The 13,554-nt window shown below is 48.2% G+C and overlaps 4 protein-coding genes across 5 annotated transcripts; 2 read left to right on the top strand and 2 right to left on the bottom strand.

Annotated features, from left to right (window-relative positions):
• Positions 1–210: 210 nt before the first annotated feature.
• LOC108088401 (3'(2'),5'-bisphosphate nucleotidase 1) lies at positions 211–1,407 on the top strand. The gene is made up of 2 exons (XM_017186155.1): positions 211–703; positions 761–1,407. The coding sequence occupies exons 1-2, from the start codon at positions 325–327 to the stop codon at positions 1,300–1,302; spliced, it is 921 nt and encodes a 306-aa protein (XP_017041644.1). The 5' UTR covers positions 211–324; the 3' UTR covers positions 1,303–1,407.
• On the bottom strand, positions 1,300–3,790 carry LOC108088397 (protein claret segregational). Its single transcript, XM_017186146.2, has 3 exons — positions 3,441–3,790; positions 2,728–3,374; positions 1,300–2,665 (listed from the first exon to the last, which is right to left on the bottom strand). Exons 1-3 carry the CDS (start codon positions 3,667–3,669, stop codon positions 1,421–1,423), a joined length of 2,121 nt encoding a protein of 706 aa, XP_017041635.1. The 5' UTR covers positions 3,670–3,790; the 3' UTR covers positions 1,300–1,420.
• Positions 3,791–3,889: 99 nt separating this feature from the next.
• On the top strand, positions 3,890–12,000 carry LOC108088394. 2 transcript variants are annotated; one of them, XM_017186144.2, is made up of 15 exons: positions 3,890–4,662; positions 4,820–5,415; positions 5,474–6,017; positions 6,302–6,834; positions 6,896–7,206; positions 7,263–7,805; positions 7,872–8,175; positions 8,236–8,463; positions 8,526–8,658; positions 8,714–8,829; positions 8,886–9,055; positions 9,126–9,207; positions 9,268–9,504; positions 9,559–10,032; positions 10,105–12,000. In XM_017186144.2, exons 1-15 carry the CDS (start codon positions 4,398–4,400, stop codon positions 11,482–11,484), a joined length of 5,916 nt encoding a protein of 1,971 aa, XP_017041633.1. In that variant the 5' UTR covers positions 3,890–4,397; the 3' UTR covers positions 11,485–12,000. The 2 variants fall into 2 exon arrangements, with proteins under 2 accessions (XP_017041633.1, XP_017041632.1); XM_017186143.2 differs by having other exon boundaries at positions 6,893–7,206; positions 10,105–11,500.
• Positions 12,001–12,032: 32 nt separating this feature from the next.
• On the bottom strand, positions 12,033–13,550 carry LOC108088399 (vacuolar protein sorting-associated protein 16B). Its single transcript, XM_017186152.2, has one exon. The coding sequence runs from the start codon at positions 13,437–13,439 to the stop codon at positions 12,096–12,098; it is 1,344 nt and encodes a 447-aa protein (XP_017041641.1). The 5' UTR covers positions 13,440–13,550; the 3' UTR covers positions 12,033–12,095.
• Positions 13,551–13,554: the final 4 nt, after the last annotated feature.

The raw sequence follows: 13,554 nt of genomic DNA on the forward strand, positions 1-13,554 counted from the left end.
GCCAGATCGCGCCATTGCTAGACCAGCTATTTTAGAGCTAGAAATTTCCGCGTAATATAATTAAATTTAATATTTTAAGCGACTTTAAATTTTAAAAGCTACAAATTTTGCTTATATCATTAGTATGTATTTTTTTTTAACACCGTTACCTTTTATTTAAAATGTAGCAAAGATACACCGGCACAATAAAGTTCATGGATTCACTCATCACTAGCCGCTATCAGCTGCTTTACTTTTACCAGAATCATCTTTCTGCAATCGGCGAAAACATCCCATTCCAATCTTAGGAAAGATCTCCCTTATCTCAAATCAAACAAGATAGCAATGGCTGCGACTGCTCCTGTGATTATGCGTGTAATGGCGTCCTCAATATGCACCGCAAAGCGGGCTGGAGGAATCATCCGCGACGTGCTCAAAAAAGGCGACCTGGGAATCGTGGATAAGGGAAAGAACGATCCCCAAACGGAAGCGGATCGCTCTGCCCAGCGCTGCATCATTGCCTCCCTGACTAAAAAGTTTCCTACCGTAAAGATCATTGGCGAGGAAGGAGGCTCCGATCTAAATGTTTGCGATGATTGGCTGGTGACCGAACAGGATGAAGGATTCCTGCAGCAAAGTTGCCCTGCGGAATGGAAGGATGCCAAGCCAGAGGACTTTGTGATATGGGTGGACCCCCTGGACGGCACAGCTGAGTACACTCAGGGTATGATCCAAAGATCTCCTTCACAAGTGAGAACTAATTTCACCGTTTTTTTTGTAGGTCATGTGGAGCACGTAACTGTACTCATTGGTATAGCAGTCAAAGATTCCGCCGTGGGTGGCATTATCCACCAACCCTTCTACAAACAGCCCGATGGTGAGCTTGGTCGCACCATTTGGGGTCTCAAGGGTCTGGGCACAGGAGGATTCACAGCGGTCCCTGCGCCAGCTGGGCAATTCATCATAACAACCACTCGTTCGCATTCCAATGCCCTGCACCAGCAGGCTCTTAACGCCTACGCATCTACAGAGGTTCTGAAAGTCGGAGGAGCCGGCTTTAAGGTACTGCAGCTGCTCGAAGGTAAAGCCCATGCGTACGTGTTCGCTACGCCAGGATGCAAGAAATGGGACACCTGCGCACCCGAGGCTGTGCTGGAGGCCCAGGGCGGAACTCTTACAAACATAAATGGGGAGCACTACGCGTATAATGCGGATGTAGAGCACGTAAATCGACAAGGAGTGCTGGCCAGTCTGGGCCAGAACCATGCAGAATTGGTAGCGAAGATTCCCGCCGAGGTGCGTGCGGCAGTGGGAGCCAAGTAAGATAGCAAATAATTCCAGCACTTTATTAGTTTATTTGCACTAAAAGTAAACACATAAATTAAGTAATAACAGGTTAAGAAATTTGAGATTTGTTAAAACTGGAAACAAGGTTTATTATTTATTTATCGAAGCTGTTGCTGTTGCTGTTGCTCAGAGTGCTGCTGTTGGCCACTGAGCTGTTTAGATAGCGATTCCGCTTGGCCTTGGTCATTTTACACGAGTTTACGGAGGCGGCGAAGCGCAGTGACTTGACAGACTCCTGGAAACAATCTTGGAACGGGGAGACATTGATGAACATAAGTGTCTTCGAGTTGCCGCCCAGCGAGGGCATTAAAAGGTGTGTCAATTTGGAATTCCGATACGGGATGTGATCCTGCTTTTGCAGCAGCGCCAGAATAACGTTGGTGAGCTCCGAGAGCGAGCGATTGATGTTCTTGGTCTCGGTCATGCGGGTGCTTGTCTTCGGAGACTCAGAGCCTGCCAAATCCACCAGATTTATGGATCCCACCGAGATTTCTTGCTTTTCGGCATGACGTCCGATGAGTTCCAGTTTGGTAACAGCATGCGAGCGGGAGGACCGCTCGTTGCCAGCCGTGGAGGCGGTTGCTCGGTTCATTTTAGCGGTATGCATTAGCTGGCGTAGATGATTGGGGTCCAGGACAGTTTCTTCTGTGATATTTGAAACATAGATATCATTCTTGTTGTTCTTGGCCATTCGAATTTCCATGTCCTTCTGCTCATTGCTCAGCAGATCGTACAGCACTTCGTTGTAGATTTCTAGAAAGGTGGCTTTGATCTCATATTCCCAGCCCAAATTGCGATAGCCCCGAATGGAGTCGAAGAGTAGATCAACTGTGCGAGGGATAACGCCGGCACTGTCCGCTACTCCGTCCATCGTGTAGGTCTTGCCACTGCCGGTCTGTCCGTAGGCAAAGATGCAAATGTTATAGCCATCCAATGCCGATTGAATGAGCGGGGAAACCATCTCAAAAATGTCCGACTGAGAGGAAAGCGGATGGAAAACCTGGTCGAAGGAGAAGATTTGCTGACCCATCTTTTTCTGGGCCTGCCCGTCAATGCTCTGCAGCTCCACGGTGGCCTCGTCGTGGTAAGTCCAAGTGCAGCACATGCGGTTCTCCTCGGACTCCAGTGGCGGTCGTATTCGACAAAAGACACGGATGTTGCCGCGCAGATCCATCACCGTGTTGTGCAGCTCCTTGCGTTCCATGTTTGACTGGAAAAGCTGCTCCTTGCAAGTCTCCAGTTCGGCGGCTTGTTGCTCATTGCTGCGCAGAAGTTCTTCAGTGCGCTGGCGCAGATGCACGACTTCTGTGGTCAAAGCAGCGTGCTCCGTTTTTATTTTCTACGGAATTATATTTAAAATATTATTATATGAATTTAAGGCTTAAGAAATATACCTAGTACCTCATGGATTGCCTGCAGCTCGGAGAGTTCCTCTTTGGTCCTGCCCAGCGTCGAGGTTATGGTCTCTATGTTCTTAGTATGCTGCTTAACCTGTCTCTGCAGGCACTCGTTGTCAGTCTGCGTGTTCTTTAACGATGTCTCCGTCTCAATAAGTTTGTTCTGGGCCTCTTCTAACTGCATGGGCATGGACTCCAATTCGCCCATGTCCTCTACCTGCTTTTCATATTTGGTTTTAAGCACCTTGTGCTTTTCTAGCAGATCATGGAAGCGGGCCTTGAAGTCGTATGGTGCAATTCGCTTGGCAGGCACTCCAGATGCTGCTCCTGCGTTAGAAGCTCCTCCGCCCCCTGCTGGCTTGGCTTTTGTGGCTGCTGGCGCCGCAGCTCGAGGCGGAGGACGAGTTACTGCTGGTCGTTTCGCAGTTGTGGTTGCTGTTGACGAAGCGGTGGCCAGGGGTCGCCCCAATCGCTGACTAGGAGCAGTAAGAGTGCTGCCAACGCGGGATACTTTGCTGGGAATACTAGGCAATGTCGGCACCGCAGCAGTGCGTTTGGTTCCACGCAGTTCGTTGATGTCACAGGCACTACGGCTTCGTCTTAGCTTGGCCCGATTGGCCATCTTCATAGGCTCCGGAGAGGCGGCACGTGCTATGCAAAAAAAAAAAAAAAGGAAGGCTTTGATGGGAATCCTTTAAAGAGGTTCTTTTAACTCACCTCCTACTCGGCGCTCTAGGACTTGCGGCAAATTGTTAAGATCTCTTGACAGCGGAGGCAGCAAGTTTCCGCAGTAGGTCTGGTTAGCAGTGAAGGCGCTGGCTCCACCAGCTCCTCCTAATCCCAATCCTGCAGTGACTCCTGCGCGAATTCGATCTGTGGGCAGTACGGTTTTTACCGGCACTTGGGGTCTTTTAATACCCGACGGCTTTGGCAACCGGGATTCCATTTCTAACTGATTTACAATTAATTTAAGAGAAAATATTATTTTTGTACAACTGCTGTCTATTGCTTATCAATTAATTTTGCGTTGTTGATATTCAGACAAGCGACGCCGCCAATTCCCGCCGTTATTTTTGATTGCAGAGGTGCTCTGGAACGGTGTGACCGTTTGACATAAACTGTCGGAGCTGCCACCTCTTCCCCTTTCCAGTTCGCCAATCAGATGTTTTCAGTGTTGCAGCTTTGGCCATCGGGCACGATTTTTCGTACTGACTCGTGTTTAACACAGGATTTCTACGAGTGAAAACCACCCAAAAGGGTGTTAAAAATAGTGGCTTTAACCGACAAATCGCGCCGTGCAGGAACAAGTCGGAAGAAAGAGTTTAAAAGCATAAAAAGTGAAGACTTGTGCGCAGCACGCGTGACGTTGCCAGACTATTGGGCAATTTGCTTCGGTTTTAAATTAGAGATATTTTAAGTTGTCTCGAGATTAGCGGTGCGGAGGGAGGCCGCGCTTTTCATAATCCTAGATTTTTTCTTAAGAAACTATAAAAAATCACGTTCCAATTGGAAACTCTTCGCGTGATAAGGGCGTTGCCAGACCAGTCGCAGCTCTCACGTGCGCACCACTAGTTTGTTTTCATTCGGAAATTGGGAAAAAAGCTCCTTGGACTGCACTGATTTTGTGAATAAAAATAAGCTTTGTGCGCTCCCAAGACCGCGAATCTCCTTGAGATGTCGGGGCACGCGGAGCTCAAGGAGCTGGGCATGTTTGAGCTGCGTCCACTGGTCACCAACATCAGCTGCAAGCTGTCCGCAGTGACGGCGGGCCTAGATGAAAAGCAGTTTCTCTGCCTGGTCAGCGAGGATAATGAGATCCTGTTGCGCTACATAAGCGCTTCCTCCGGCCAGGAGGTGGTCAAGATGATATCTTGGTTTCGCAACCGCGTCATTCACGACGTCTGCTTTGATCCGGCGGGCGTGTGGCTGCTGGTGCTATGTGAGTACCACCCACTTTCCAGTTTGGGGTTTGGGGGTGCTGCTAAAATTACTTTGCCCCCATGCGTGCGTGTGTGGTTATTGATTTTTTGTTGCGCCCTCTACTTTGATTTAACGATCGAATGGTGCACCCAACTGACCGATGGTTTCATCAACAGGTTTCGACAACACGCTGCACATCGTGCCCGCTTTGGCACTGGTGGAAAAGTCGCATGGCTTGGCCACCGGTTCGCTGTATAGCATTACCCAGGTAACCTCCTACATTATACCCTTTGTGGGTCCCCACGAGTGCCCCAACTCCAAAAAATGCCCCAATCACTCTACGGGCTTGGGCGAGGAAACTGTGGAACCGGTGGAGCAGCTAGCCGAAAATCTAGAGCAGGTTATGCTTGAGGGAGAGGAGGAGGAGCCGCTGGGGCACGATCTACCAGAGCACATGCTGGTGAGGAACAGCGGAACTGAGGAGTTGGGGCAGCCACAACAGATGCAGCAACCACTCGACACCACCGGCAACAGCCAGGTGATGGCCACCTCCTTTATGGCGTCTAAGACCTGCCCCTATCCGCTGTCCGTCGTCTGGTGGAAAACAAACAGCGGCCAGAACAGGGCTATTATTGGTTACTCGGATGGCTCCATCTGCTTTGTGGGTCTGAGTCCCAACTGCCCGATGATTGCGAGCACTGCCATCGAAAACGGATCTGTGATGCGTCTGGTTATTTGCAAAGACAAGGCCTACGATGGCGTCATGCTGCTGGTAAGTATTTCATTTGGAGTAAATAATAAGCGGTGACTAATTTATTATTAAATTGAAGATAACGTCCTCGCTGAAGCAGCAGTTCAAGCTTCTGCTGGAACAAAAGGCAATCAAGTACGTTTATCCTGGCGACAGTTCTCCCACGACCCGCGAAGGGGCCTGGCAAATCGTAATGTCTGTGCAGGGAAAACAGCAGAGTGCAGCAATGGGTGCACGGCAAAGCAATAGCTCAGATCCTGCCTCGGACAGCAGCCAATTGGAAGAGGATGTCTTTGCACCGCCGTCCAACGAGGATACAGTGTGCAGCGGCCAAGCGGCGTCAGGAGCTGTAGAGTCGTCCATCGTCCCAGCGTCCACAGAGGCTATAACAGGAGACGAGCCACCGCCGCCGGCGCCACCTTCTTACAGCGAGGCAGTGGCCCGGCAAGCGAGCGAGCAGCAAGGAGGCGTCCGCTTCCAGCAACAGCAACTGCCAGCGGGCAGCATGGATGGCATTCTGCCCGCCACCAGAGCCCGCCTGGCCTCGCTCAAGAGTCTAGGATCCAAGAAGCTGCAGGCCCTCAAGATGCGGCTTTCCGATCAACGGCAAAAGTTCGATGAATGTGCGTAAGCTGACAAAACAAAAGACAATATTTTTTTAATTCCCTATTTAAACATATTTTCTTGCCTACATTGTGTTTATCTATGTTAATTTGTATATGCCGTTTTTTTGTGTATTTTATATTTGTTTTATTGGTGTGCAGTTTTGAGAGAACTGTTGCATCTTTTGAAGCGTCGCTTGCGTGGTGAGTTTGCACAACTCTCACACTTGACAGACCAAGTAGAAGCAGCTTAAGTCTAACGTTGGTGAAGCCTTATTCATTGTAGTTTTTTATATGTGTTCCAGTTATGCCGGATTCTACGATGGGCTCCTTTGCAATCATGGACTCGCCCTCGGTGACGCCAGAGCCTTTGGGCACCACCACCGGATCATTTTACACCATTCAGAATCTGCGCAGCACCTTTCTGTTGAGTGCCCTGCACAGCAATAGTCACAGTTTGACTGTGCACAGCATCGACATCAGTTTGAAGCCGCTGTTCGTCTATAAGATCCCGAAGCACACCCAGGAAATACTCATAAGCTCCAACATACTCTACGGCATACACTACGTAGACCTTCACTGTCGCAGTGACTCGGCTATTTCCACAGCAGCTTCGTCGCTGGAGGATCCGGTGGTCGCTAACACGGACAAGGAGAATCGAGACGCCGATGTTGAGAAGCTGGAACAGGCAGATGTCAGTGCGCAGAAGAGCGACACCACCAGTGCGACAACTACTGCAACCTCAAGCCTGGATCAAAGTGAGATGCCCAGTAATGCCATCAATGCCGTCAGCGTGATCAGCAGTGCAATGGCCTCCTTACATACCTCCGACGAAGATGTAATTTCCAAAGATATTTATATAACATCCATTTTTTAAAACCTTTTATCTCTTTCAGCAGCGCTTTAATAATATGGCCCAGATCGGTCTCTTCCGCTTTGAGCATGAAACTGTGCTGCATTTATATCAGATGGCACAGTATCGAAATCCCGCCGGCCAACCAGAGACCCTCACCAAAGAAGAGAAGGCCAAGGCCTTTGAGCTGAAGGATATCCACACGCCGATGGATTATATACAATTTTATGAGACAGCGGATGTGAGCAGTGAGTTTTCACTGCGGCAAATGGAGATAATGCAATCCGAGTTCCCAAAGATAAACTACGATCCATGCTATGTGATCACCAATAAAAATGTATATACTATACAGTTAAGGTAAGCTTTCCGTGTATTATATACCGAATTGCTTATAACTTAAGTGTAACTTGCAGGAAGGAGCCGTTTGAACTGTTTCTGGATGCCGCACTTCAGAACGAGTTTAATCAGTGCCGCGACTTTTGCAACACCTTCGACCTCTCATTCGAACAGTGCATTGAGTTCGCTGGAGACTATTTGCTGAGGCGGAAAAAGATCACCCAGGCTCTGCTTACGTACAACGTCGCCCGAGTGAAACCGATCCGCACAGCTTTAAAACTGGCCATGTATGGACACACCTACGCGTTGATGCAGCTAAGTGCTATGGCGTTGAAGTCAACATATCTGCTGCGATCACGGTATATGGGCCATCCACTACTTAAGGGCATTTTGGGAGACATTACCTATCGTCACTCGGAGGATGTGCGTGTGATCTTGCCTGAGAAACAGGAGCAAGGGGACGTAATAAGCGGAGAATTCTGCAGTGATTACCACTACGGTGTGGACGAGTCAATTAGCGCCCTTCAAATGTCGCCTTCATCCCAGTTCCATTTGGCCAATTTGCTTCTAATCACGATGGCTGAGAAGGCAGTAAATGACAAGAATTACATACCGCTGTGGTAAGTAGAGATAGAAATGACTTTAAAATGGTAGAACTTTCTTTACCTTGTTTTATATATTTATAGGAACTTCCTAGTGACCAACAGCAAGTACCACACCAACATGACAAGCATTGTTCTCTGCCAAAGTGGACTCTTCTCGTCGGCCATTATATTGGCAAAAATACGTGGTGTCTGTCTTGATACGTTTAATGCCTTGATAAGCGTGGTTGCCCAGGAGTTTGGGTGGTACAACGAACTAAACGTTTGCCTCTACAATCTGAGCGAGAATATATTTATGGAGACAATAACTTACTTGCCTCACGTGTCGATGGATTACTTTGCTTTTATACAGGAGAAGCTTGATCATATAAGACCTTGTGTATTGCAGGTGAGTCTCTTTTATAAAAGACTCCCAAAAACATGTATTTTAAATATAAACATTTTTCAGCGTTTGTCCAAACAACTGAATCCCTTTTCTCCCGCTCTAAGGCCCATTGTATCCCACAATAGCGACTGCGCGATCTCTAACGATAATAACCCACAATTGTTTGAGTTTTGCAAAAGTATGATTGAAACATATTTGGCAGTGCTCATACATATGGAATCGCAGCGAGTGAAGCATGATTCTGTTGTAAATGCTTTATCAAATTTCCGAATCAACTATGAAGACAATCAGGTTAGGCTTTTAAGTACATGAATAATTAATTTAAGGATACAATGATTTTGTTTTTCTTATAGTTTGCCATTGAATCATCACGTTTTAAACCGATCTCAGCTGGTTGTGCCTACTGCGCCTGCGTTGTGGATGGTACCGCCTACTTTTGGGGCTCCAGTGGAATTCCCAGTTACTACAGTGCTCAAAAGTCAACAGGTTGTACTAAGCGTCTCTGCATAAATTATGAAAATAACTTGTATCATTATTGCAGAGCCTCCTGAACCAGCGCATGCTGTAAAAAGCCTTGATCTCCTCTCTCAGCTCAATTTGCAAGTGCACGCCATCAAGTGTGGGCGCCAGCATACACTTATTCTAACTAATAACGGCGTAGGTTCCTCAATTAATATTTTTGGTATTATATTAATGGTTCCTGATATTTCTAGCTCTACTCAGTGGGAAACAACAATCTCTGCCAGTTGGGTATTGGCCGACACATGCAGATGGCTTTGCAACCTATGCTGGTAACGGCGTTGGATGGCATGAATATAACCATGCTCGAGGCGGGTCAATATCATAATGCAGCGGTGGCGGATGGAAAGCTCTATATGTGGGGGTAGGTGAAAACCAGGAGAACATAATAATTTTATTTTGAGCCAAAAAACTCATAAATTAACCGACTTCAGATGGGGCGTCTATGGCCAGCTGGGACAAGGCAGCTGCGAGAATATAGCTACTCCACAACTAGTCAGTTTTTTCAAGTATAAGGTAAGTGTGTTGGTTCAGTTTCCAATCCTGTAGTTCTTAACTAACCAACATCCGTTTCAGAAAATTTTACAAATATCACTGGGCCATGCGCACACTTTGGTGATGTGCGGGGTTTCCAACAGCTACATGGAGGCTACCCACTGCAGGAACGAGCTTTACGTATTCGGCTCGAATCACTTTGGCCAGCTGGGCATCGGCAATAGCGAACAAGGAGGCGAAACCAAGACGAACCTGCCAGTGCGCCTGAATGTGGGCGACTGCAGCCTAAGACTGATACACACCAAATTTTTTACCAATGTAAGTTTGGGCAATCAAAATTGTACTTAAGTTAAATATCTCATTAATTTACAGTTAGCTGTAGACGAGGAGGATCGTCTGTATACTTGGGGCAGCTCTCCGCAGGCTTTGCGATTGGCCAATCAAATCAAACGGCGCGCCAACGCCAAGCAGAAAATGGAGGAAAACCAGCAGCGCGAGCTTCTGAGCAAGCAACTTGAGGCTACTCTGCTGCCGGCACCCATCCCGACAACGAGCACCATGGTGGAGCCCACCACATCCTACGCAGCGGTGGTGTCGGGTGCAACTCCGAAGGGCTCCAGCGAGACCAAAGATAGCCAGGAACCGCAAAACGAGGCTGCGCCATCAGATGCTACGGAAATAATTGCCCCCGCGTGTGCGCGAGAACCAAAACTACTTAAGGCAACCCCGCCGCCAGCGACATCGGTTCCTGCAGCAGCACCCGTTCCTGCCGCCGAACCGGATCCCACGGAGCACTTAACGCCTCATCTGGTGGACACCAGCGAGGTGGCCGGCAAAATTCTGCAGGTAATTTAATTTAACGTGCTTACAAATTACGAGTGGGTTATTGATAAATAAACTTTTAATTCGCTTTTGCAGATTTCCAGTGGTCTTTTCCACTTCTGTCTGATCTCGTCCAGCTGCACATTGTACACGTGGGGCAAAAACCTGGAACACCAACTGGGCACGGAGGACAAGGACCGACGCGCGGTACTTAAACCCTCGCCCATCGACAGCATCGAGCGTCCCATGTACGTGGACTGCGGTGCAGACTTCACACTGGTCATGACCACCGATCACATTGTGCGAGCCTTTGGCGGCAACTCGAACGGTCAGTGCGGCCGGGACTTGGGACCCGCCCTCGATAGGACGCGACAGAGGGTGGTGTGCCTGCCGACAACCAAGCGACTGATGCGATGCGAGAGCCAGTGTGTGGAAGCTCCTGTAGAGATCAATTTGCCACGGCCACGCATCCGACTGGACCATGATCCAGTTCGATATCTGAAGGTCATGCCACCATATCAACCGCACTTTCTGCAGCCGGCGAACATCAGCTTCGATCAGCACTACTCCGTGGGCACTCCGAACTACAAGAGCAGCACAGAGCACGCGGCAACGGGCCAGGACTCGGATGATATGCTAAGCAGCCTGGAGAACCTAAGCCAGAACGATGCCAGCTTTTCGTACAATGCACCAGTACTGGGTGACGCTCACAGTTCACTGGACATGGACTACACTCCCGAGGAGCAGAGCTATGTTCCTTTGCCAGATCAAGTTGCTGCTTCTGGAGTTGCGGTGAATAGGGAGCAATTGCTGGGCAGAGATGATGACGATGGTAGCACCTTTACGCAGAGCAGCGAGGGAATCGACGACACATCGTTGCAACAACTGCGCCACTATATTCACTACTGTCTGTACGCCTTTCACGGTTTGTACAACCCCGACAAGATTGGCGAGTGCGCCCGTCCAAACCGCAACGAGTACCGCATACGTATCTGCATGCTCAACTTTCGATTCGTGGAAGCCTTTCGGCTGTGCCTGCAGAGCTGCGATTCCGCCCAGCGCACCCTCAAGTTGTTTGAGTATTTTAGCAAGGACACAGGCTATGTGCCGCTGAGAAGATCCGATCTTAAGCATCTGATCTATCACCTGTGTCTGCACTTCTTGGAGCGCAAGTTCGACATGCTAGAGTGCGAACGTTTCTTTATGGCCGATCTAGACTACTATTTGCTTGAACTTGCCTACGTCTTCTACTTCAACAACAATAACTCGACGTTGGAGCAGAATCTTAATCAGAAGTTCAAGCAGCTCATAGCCGCGGCGGACAGCAATCAGGCGGCTCCGTCGGCGGGACAGGAACACCAGCAGCATCAGCAGCTGCAGGACACCGACGTCATATTCGATAGCTTTACGGTCAAGTTCAAGACGATCCTGTGTCAGCGCCTGCGCAGCTACTCGGACTGCGAGTCTGCCAATTAGCAGTGGTTGGGCCCTGGCATCCCGTTTCCGGTTCCGTTTCAGGTCCTGAATCCTTTCAACTTTCGTTCGACACGCATAAGTTGAGGGTCCGTCTTAGTTATATGTCTTGTTTAAAATGTTTCGTTGTAGATTCGGTCCAAGAACCGGGGACTGCCCTTTAAACACACACACACCCCTTATCCCCTTCTTCCCTTACATGTTTACGCGTAATTATATATATACCATAATTGTTGTTTGCGGTTATTTATACATCAAATGCTTTTTACAGCGCTGTTATTTAAACGAAATATTTAAGACAAACAAATTGTTTAAAGAATCCAATTTTTGTAACGCTTTGTTTGCCATTGGCTACGCCTGCTTTTATTTGTTTACTCAATAAACTAAATTAAAAAAATCTGAAACCGAAAGTAATCCAAAACTGCTCATCGAACAGATCAAAAGGAGGCTGCAAGGATATACATATATAACATACAAATTTTTTGTTTTTTTATTCGATATTCAGCTTGTGATTTGCAATTATTTAATAAAACCAGAGTAGAATTAATAAAATTATATACACATATATATGATTAACAATAAAATACGTTTATACAAATAAAAGAAAGAGGATTCTAAAGCTTGAGTTTGATGTTGTCGGTGGTCCAGCGCTTGCTTGTAAGCGCTTTCAGGGCGTTCTCGCAGTAGAACTGCTCCTCGGAACGCTCGGGCAGGGTGTCCTTCAGCTGTTGCAGTTCCTGCTGCTGCTTCAGCCCAGCCATGGCATCGATCACCGCCTTGATGCACTTTACACGTTGAGCCAGAGCTAGTTTCTCCACACTGTTTCCCATCTTGGACAGGAATAGCTGGAGAACGGTCGATGGCGCCTGCAGTTCATAAAGTCGGAGGACGGCCAGAGTGAGATCAAAGCTGATGTGAAACTGCTTCGTTTTCAGCGGATGCCAGCTGGGAACTCGCTCGAAGATGCACTCCAGATCTGCGTAAGCTTGAGCATGTGCCCTTTCATTAAGAGCAGTCCACTCATATTGGGCCGGTGAGATTTGCTGATCGGCGGCAAATCGCTGAGGTGACATGGGCTTAAGCATATCCTGCTCCTTCCAATTGTTGTTCGCCTGACAGCAGGCATAAAGTACTTCAATTGGCGTAGTCATATCCCTGAGATTTTTGCCCAAACCATTCTCCTTCTCCAATAGCTGCAGCATCTTAAGAGCAGAATGAAAAACCTGTTCGTAGAGCGGTATTACGCCCACTCCCGCAGTGGCGTATGCATCTACCAAGAGTTGGAGATGTTTTTTTCTGGTAGCGACATCTCTTGACGACAAGGCCGCTTGAAACTGCCTAAGAGCCGCTTCCTGGTGACGTCCGAACCGCTGCAGCAAGTCTATATGGCCGGCAAGGTCGCCACTGTCCTTCAGATAACTCAGATACTCTTCCAATGCCTTGGGACGTTCCCTTAAAATCCCATGAAACTGAATAGTGTTCAGCGTTCTTTTAAGAAACAGCAGGACAGTGATGACGGCATGACCGCCACCCTGGGAGATAAGTGTGTCCAGCAGTTGCTGCTTCTCCTGCAGGGACTTAAACATCTCCAAAGGAGCCGTCTTGCCCTGCAGCAACTTCTGTGCTGTTGCGTCCAGATTTGGACTGTATAGAGTGCTCTGGAGTTGCCGGCGAAGTATCTTCAACTCCTCCTCCGGTGAAACACCTTTTGGCAGGACTCTATCATCCAAGGCCTGCTCCTGAAGCACCAATTTTAGAGCTTCCTCGCTTAAAATAGACTTTATCGAAAGATTAAGCGTTACACTGTTGTTAAAACTAGCCTCCGAAATGGCGTCGTCGGCGAGTATTCCATTGGTGGCCAACTCTGGACCGAGATCCACCTCGTCCTCATCATCAAAACTAAAGGCTGCTCGGGAGGATCGGTTCCAATAGGTCTCACTATCGAATTGCAGGTCCATTGTTTTTATTTTGATATTTTGTTTTGACCAGTGTGGCTGCTGTTAAAGCCAAATAACATACCCAATCGCTTGTATGACTACAGTTCTTCAAGCATGGTCTTACTGTTTTTTTTTT

This window comes from Drosophila ficusphila, unplaced genomic scaffold, assembly GCF_018152265.1.
Source record: "Drosophila ficusphila isolate 14025-0441.05 unplaced genomic scaffold, ASM1815226v1 contig_791, whole genome shotgun sequence".
NCBI classification, from domain to species: Eukaryota; Metazoa; Arthropoda; class Insecta; order Diptera; family Drosophilidae; genus Drosophila; species Drosophila ficusphila.

What these genes read in the sequence shown, in the direction of transcription:
- LOC108088401 (XM_017186155.1), top strand. Translation starts at nt 325, where the DNA reads ATGGCTGCGACTGCTCCTGTGATTATGCGTGTAATGGCGTCCTCAATA. An exon ending in CACAGCTGAGTACACTCAGG is followed by an intron (nt 704 to 760) that starts GTATGATCCAAA and finishes TTTTTTTTGTAG; the next exon opens with GTCATGTGGAGCACGTAACT.
- LOC108088397 (XM_017186146.2), bottom strand. Translation starts at nt 3,669, where the DNA reads ATGGAATCCCGGTTGCCAAAGCCGTCGGGTATTAAAAGACCCCAAGTG. An exon ending in CCTAGAGCGCCGAGTAGGAG is followed by an intron (nt 3,375 to 3,440) that starts GTGAGTTAAAAG and finishes TTTTTTGCATAG; the next exon opens with CACGTGCCGCCTCTCCGGAG. An exon ending in AGCTGCAGGCAATCCATGAG is followed by an intron (nt 2,666 to 2,727) that starts GTACTAGGTATA and finishes ATAATTCCGTAG; the next exon opens with AAAATAAAAACGGAGCACGC.
- LOC108088394 (XM_017186143.2), top strand. Translation starts at nt 4,398, where the DNA reads ATGTCGGGGCACGCGGAGCTCAAGGAGCTGGGCATGTTTGAGCTGCGT. An exon ending in CGTGTGGCTGCTGGTGCTAT is followed by an intron (nt 4,663 to 4,819) that starts GTGAGTACCACC and finishes TTTCATCAACAG; the next exon opens with GTTTCGACAACACGCTGCAC. An exon ending in TACATACCTCCGACGAAGAT is followed by an intron (nt 6,835 to 6,892) that starts GTAATTTCCAAA and finishes TATCTCTTTCAG; the next exon opens with CAGCGCTTTAATAATATGGC.
- LOC108088399 (XM_017186152.2), bottom strand. Translation starts at nt 13,439, where the DNA reads ATGGACCTGCAATTCGATAGTGAGACCTATTGGAACCGATCCTCCCGA.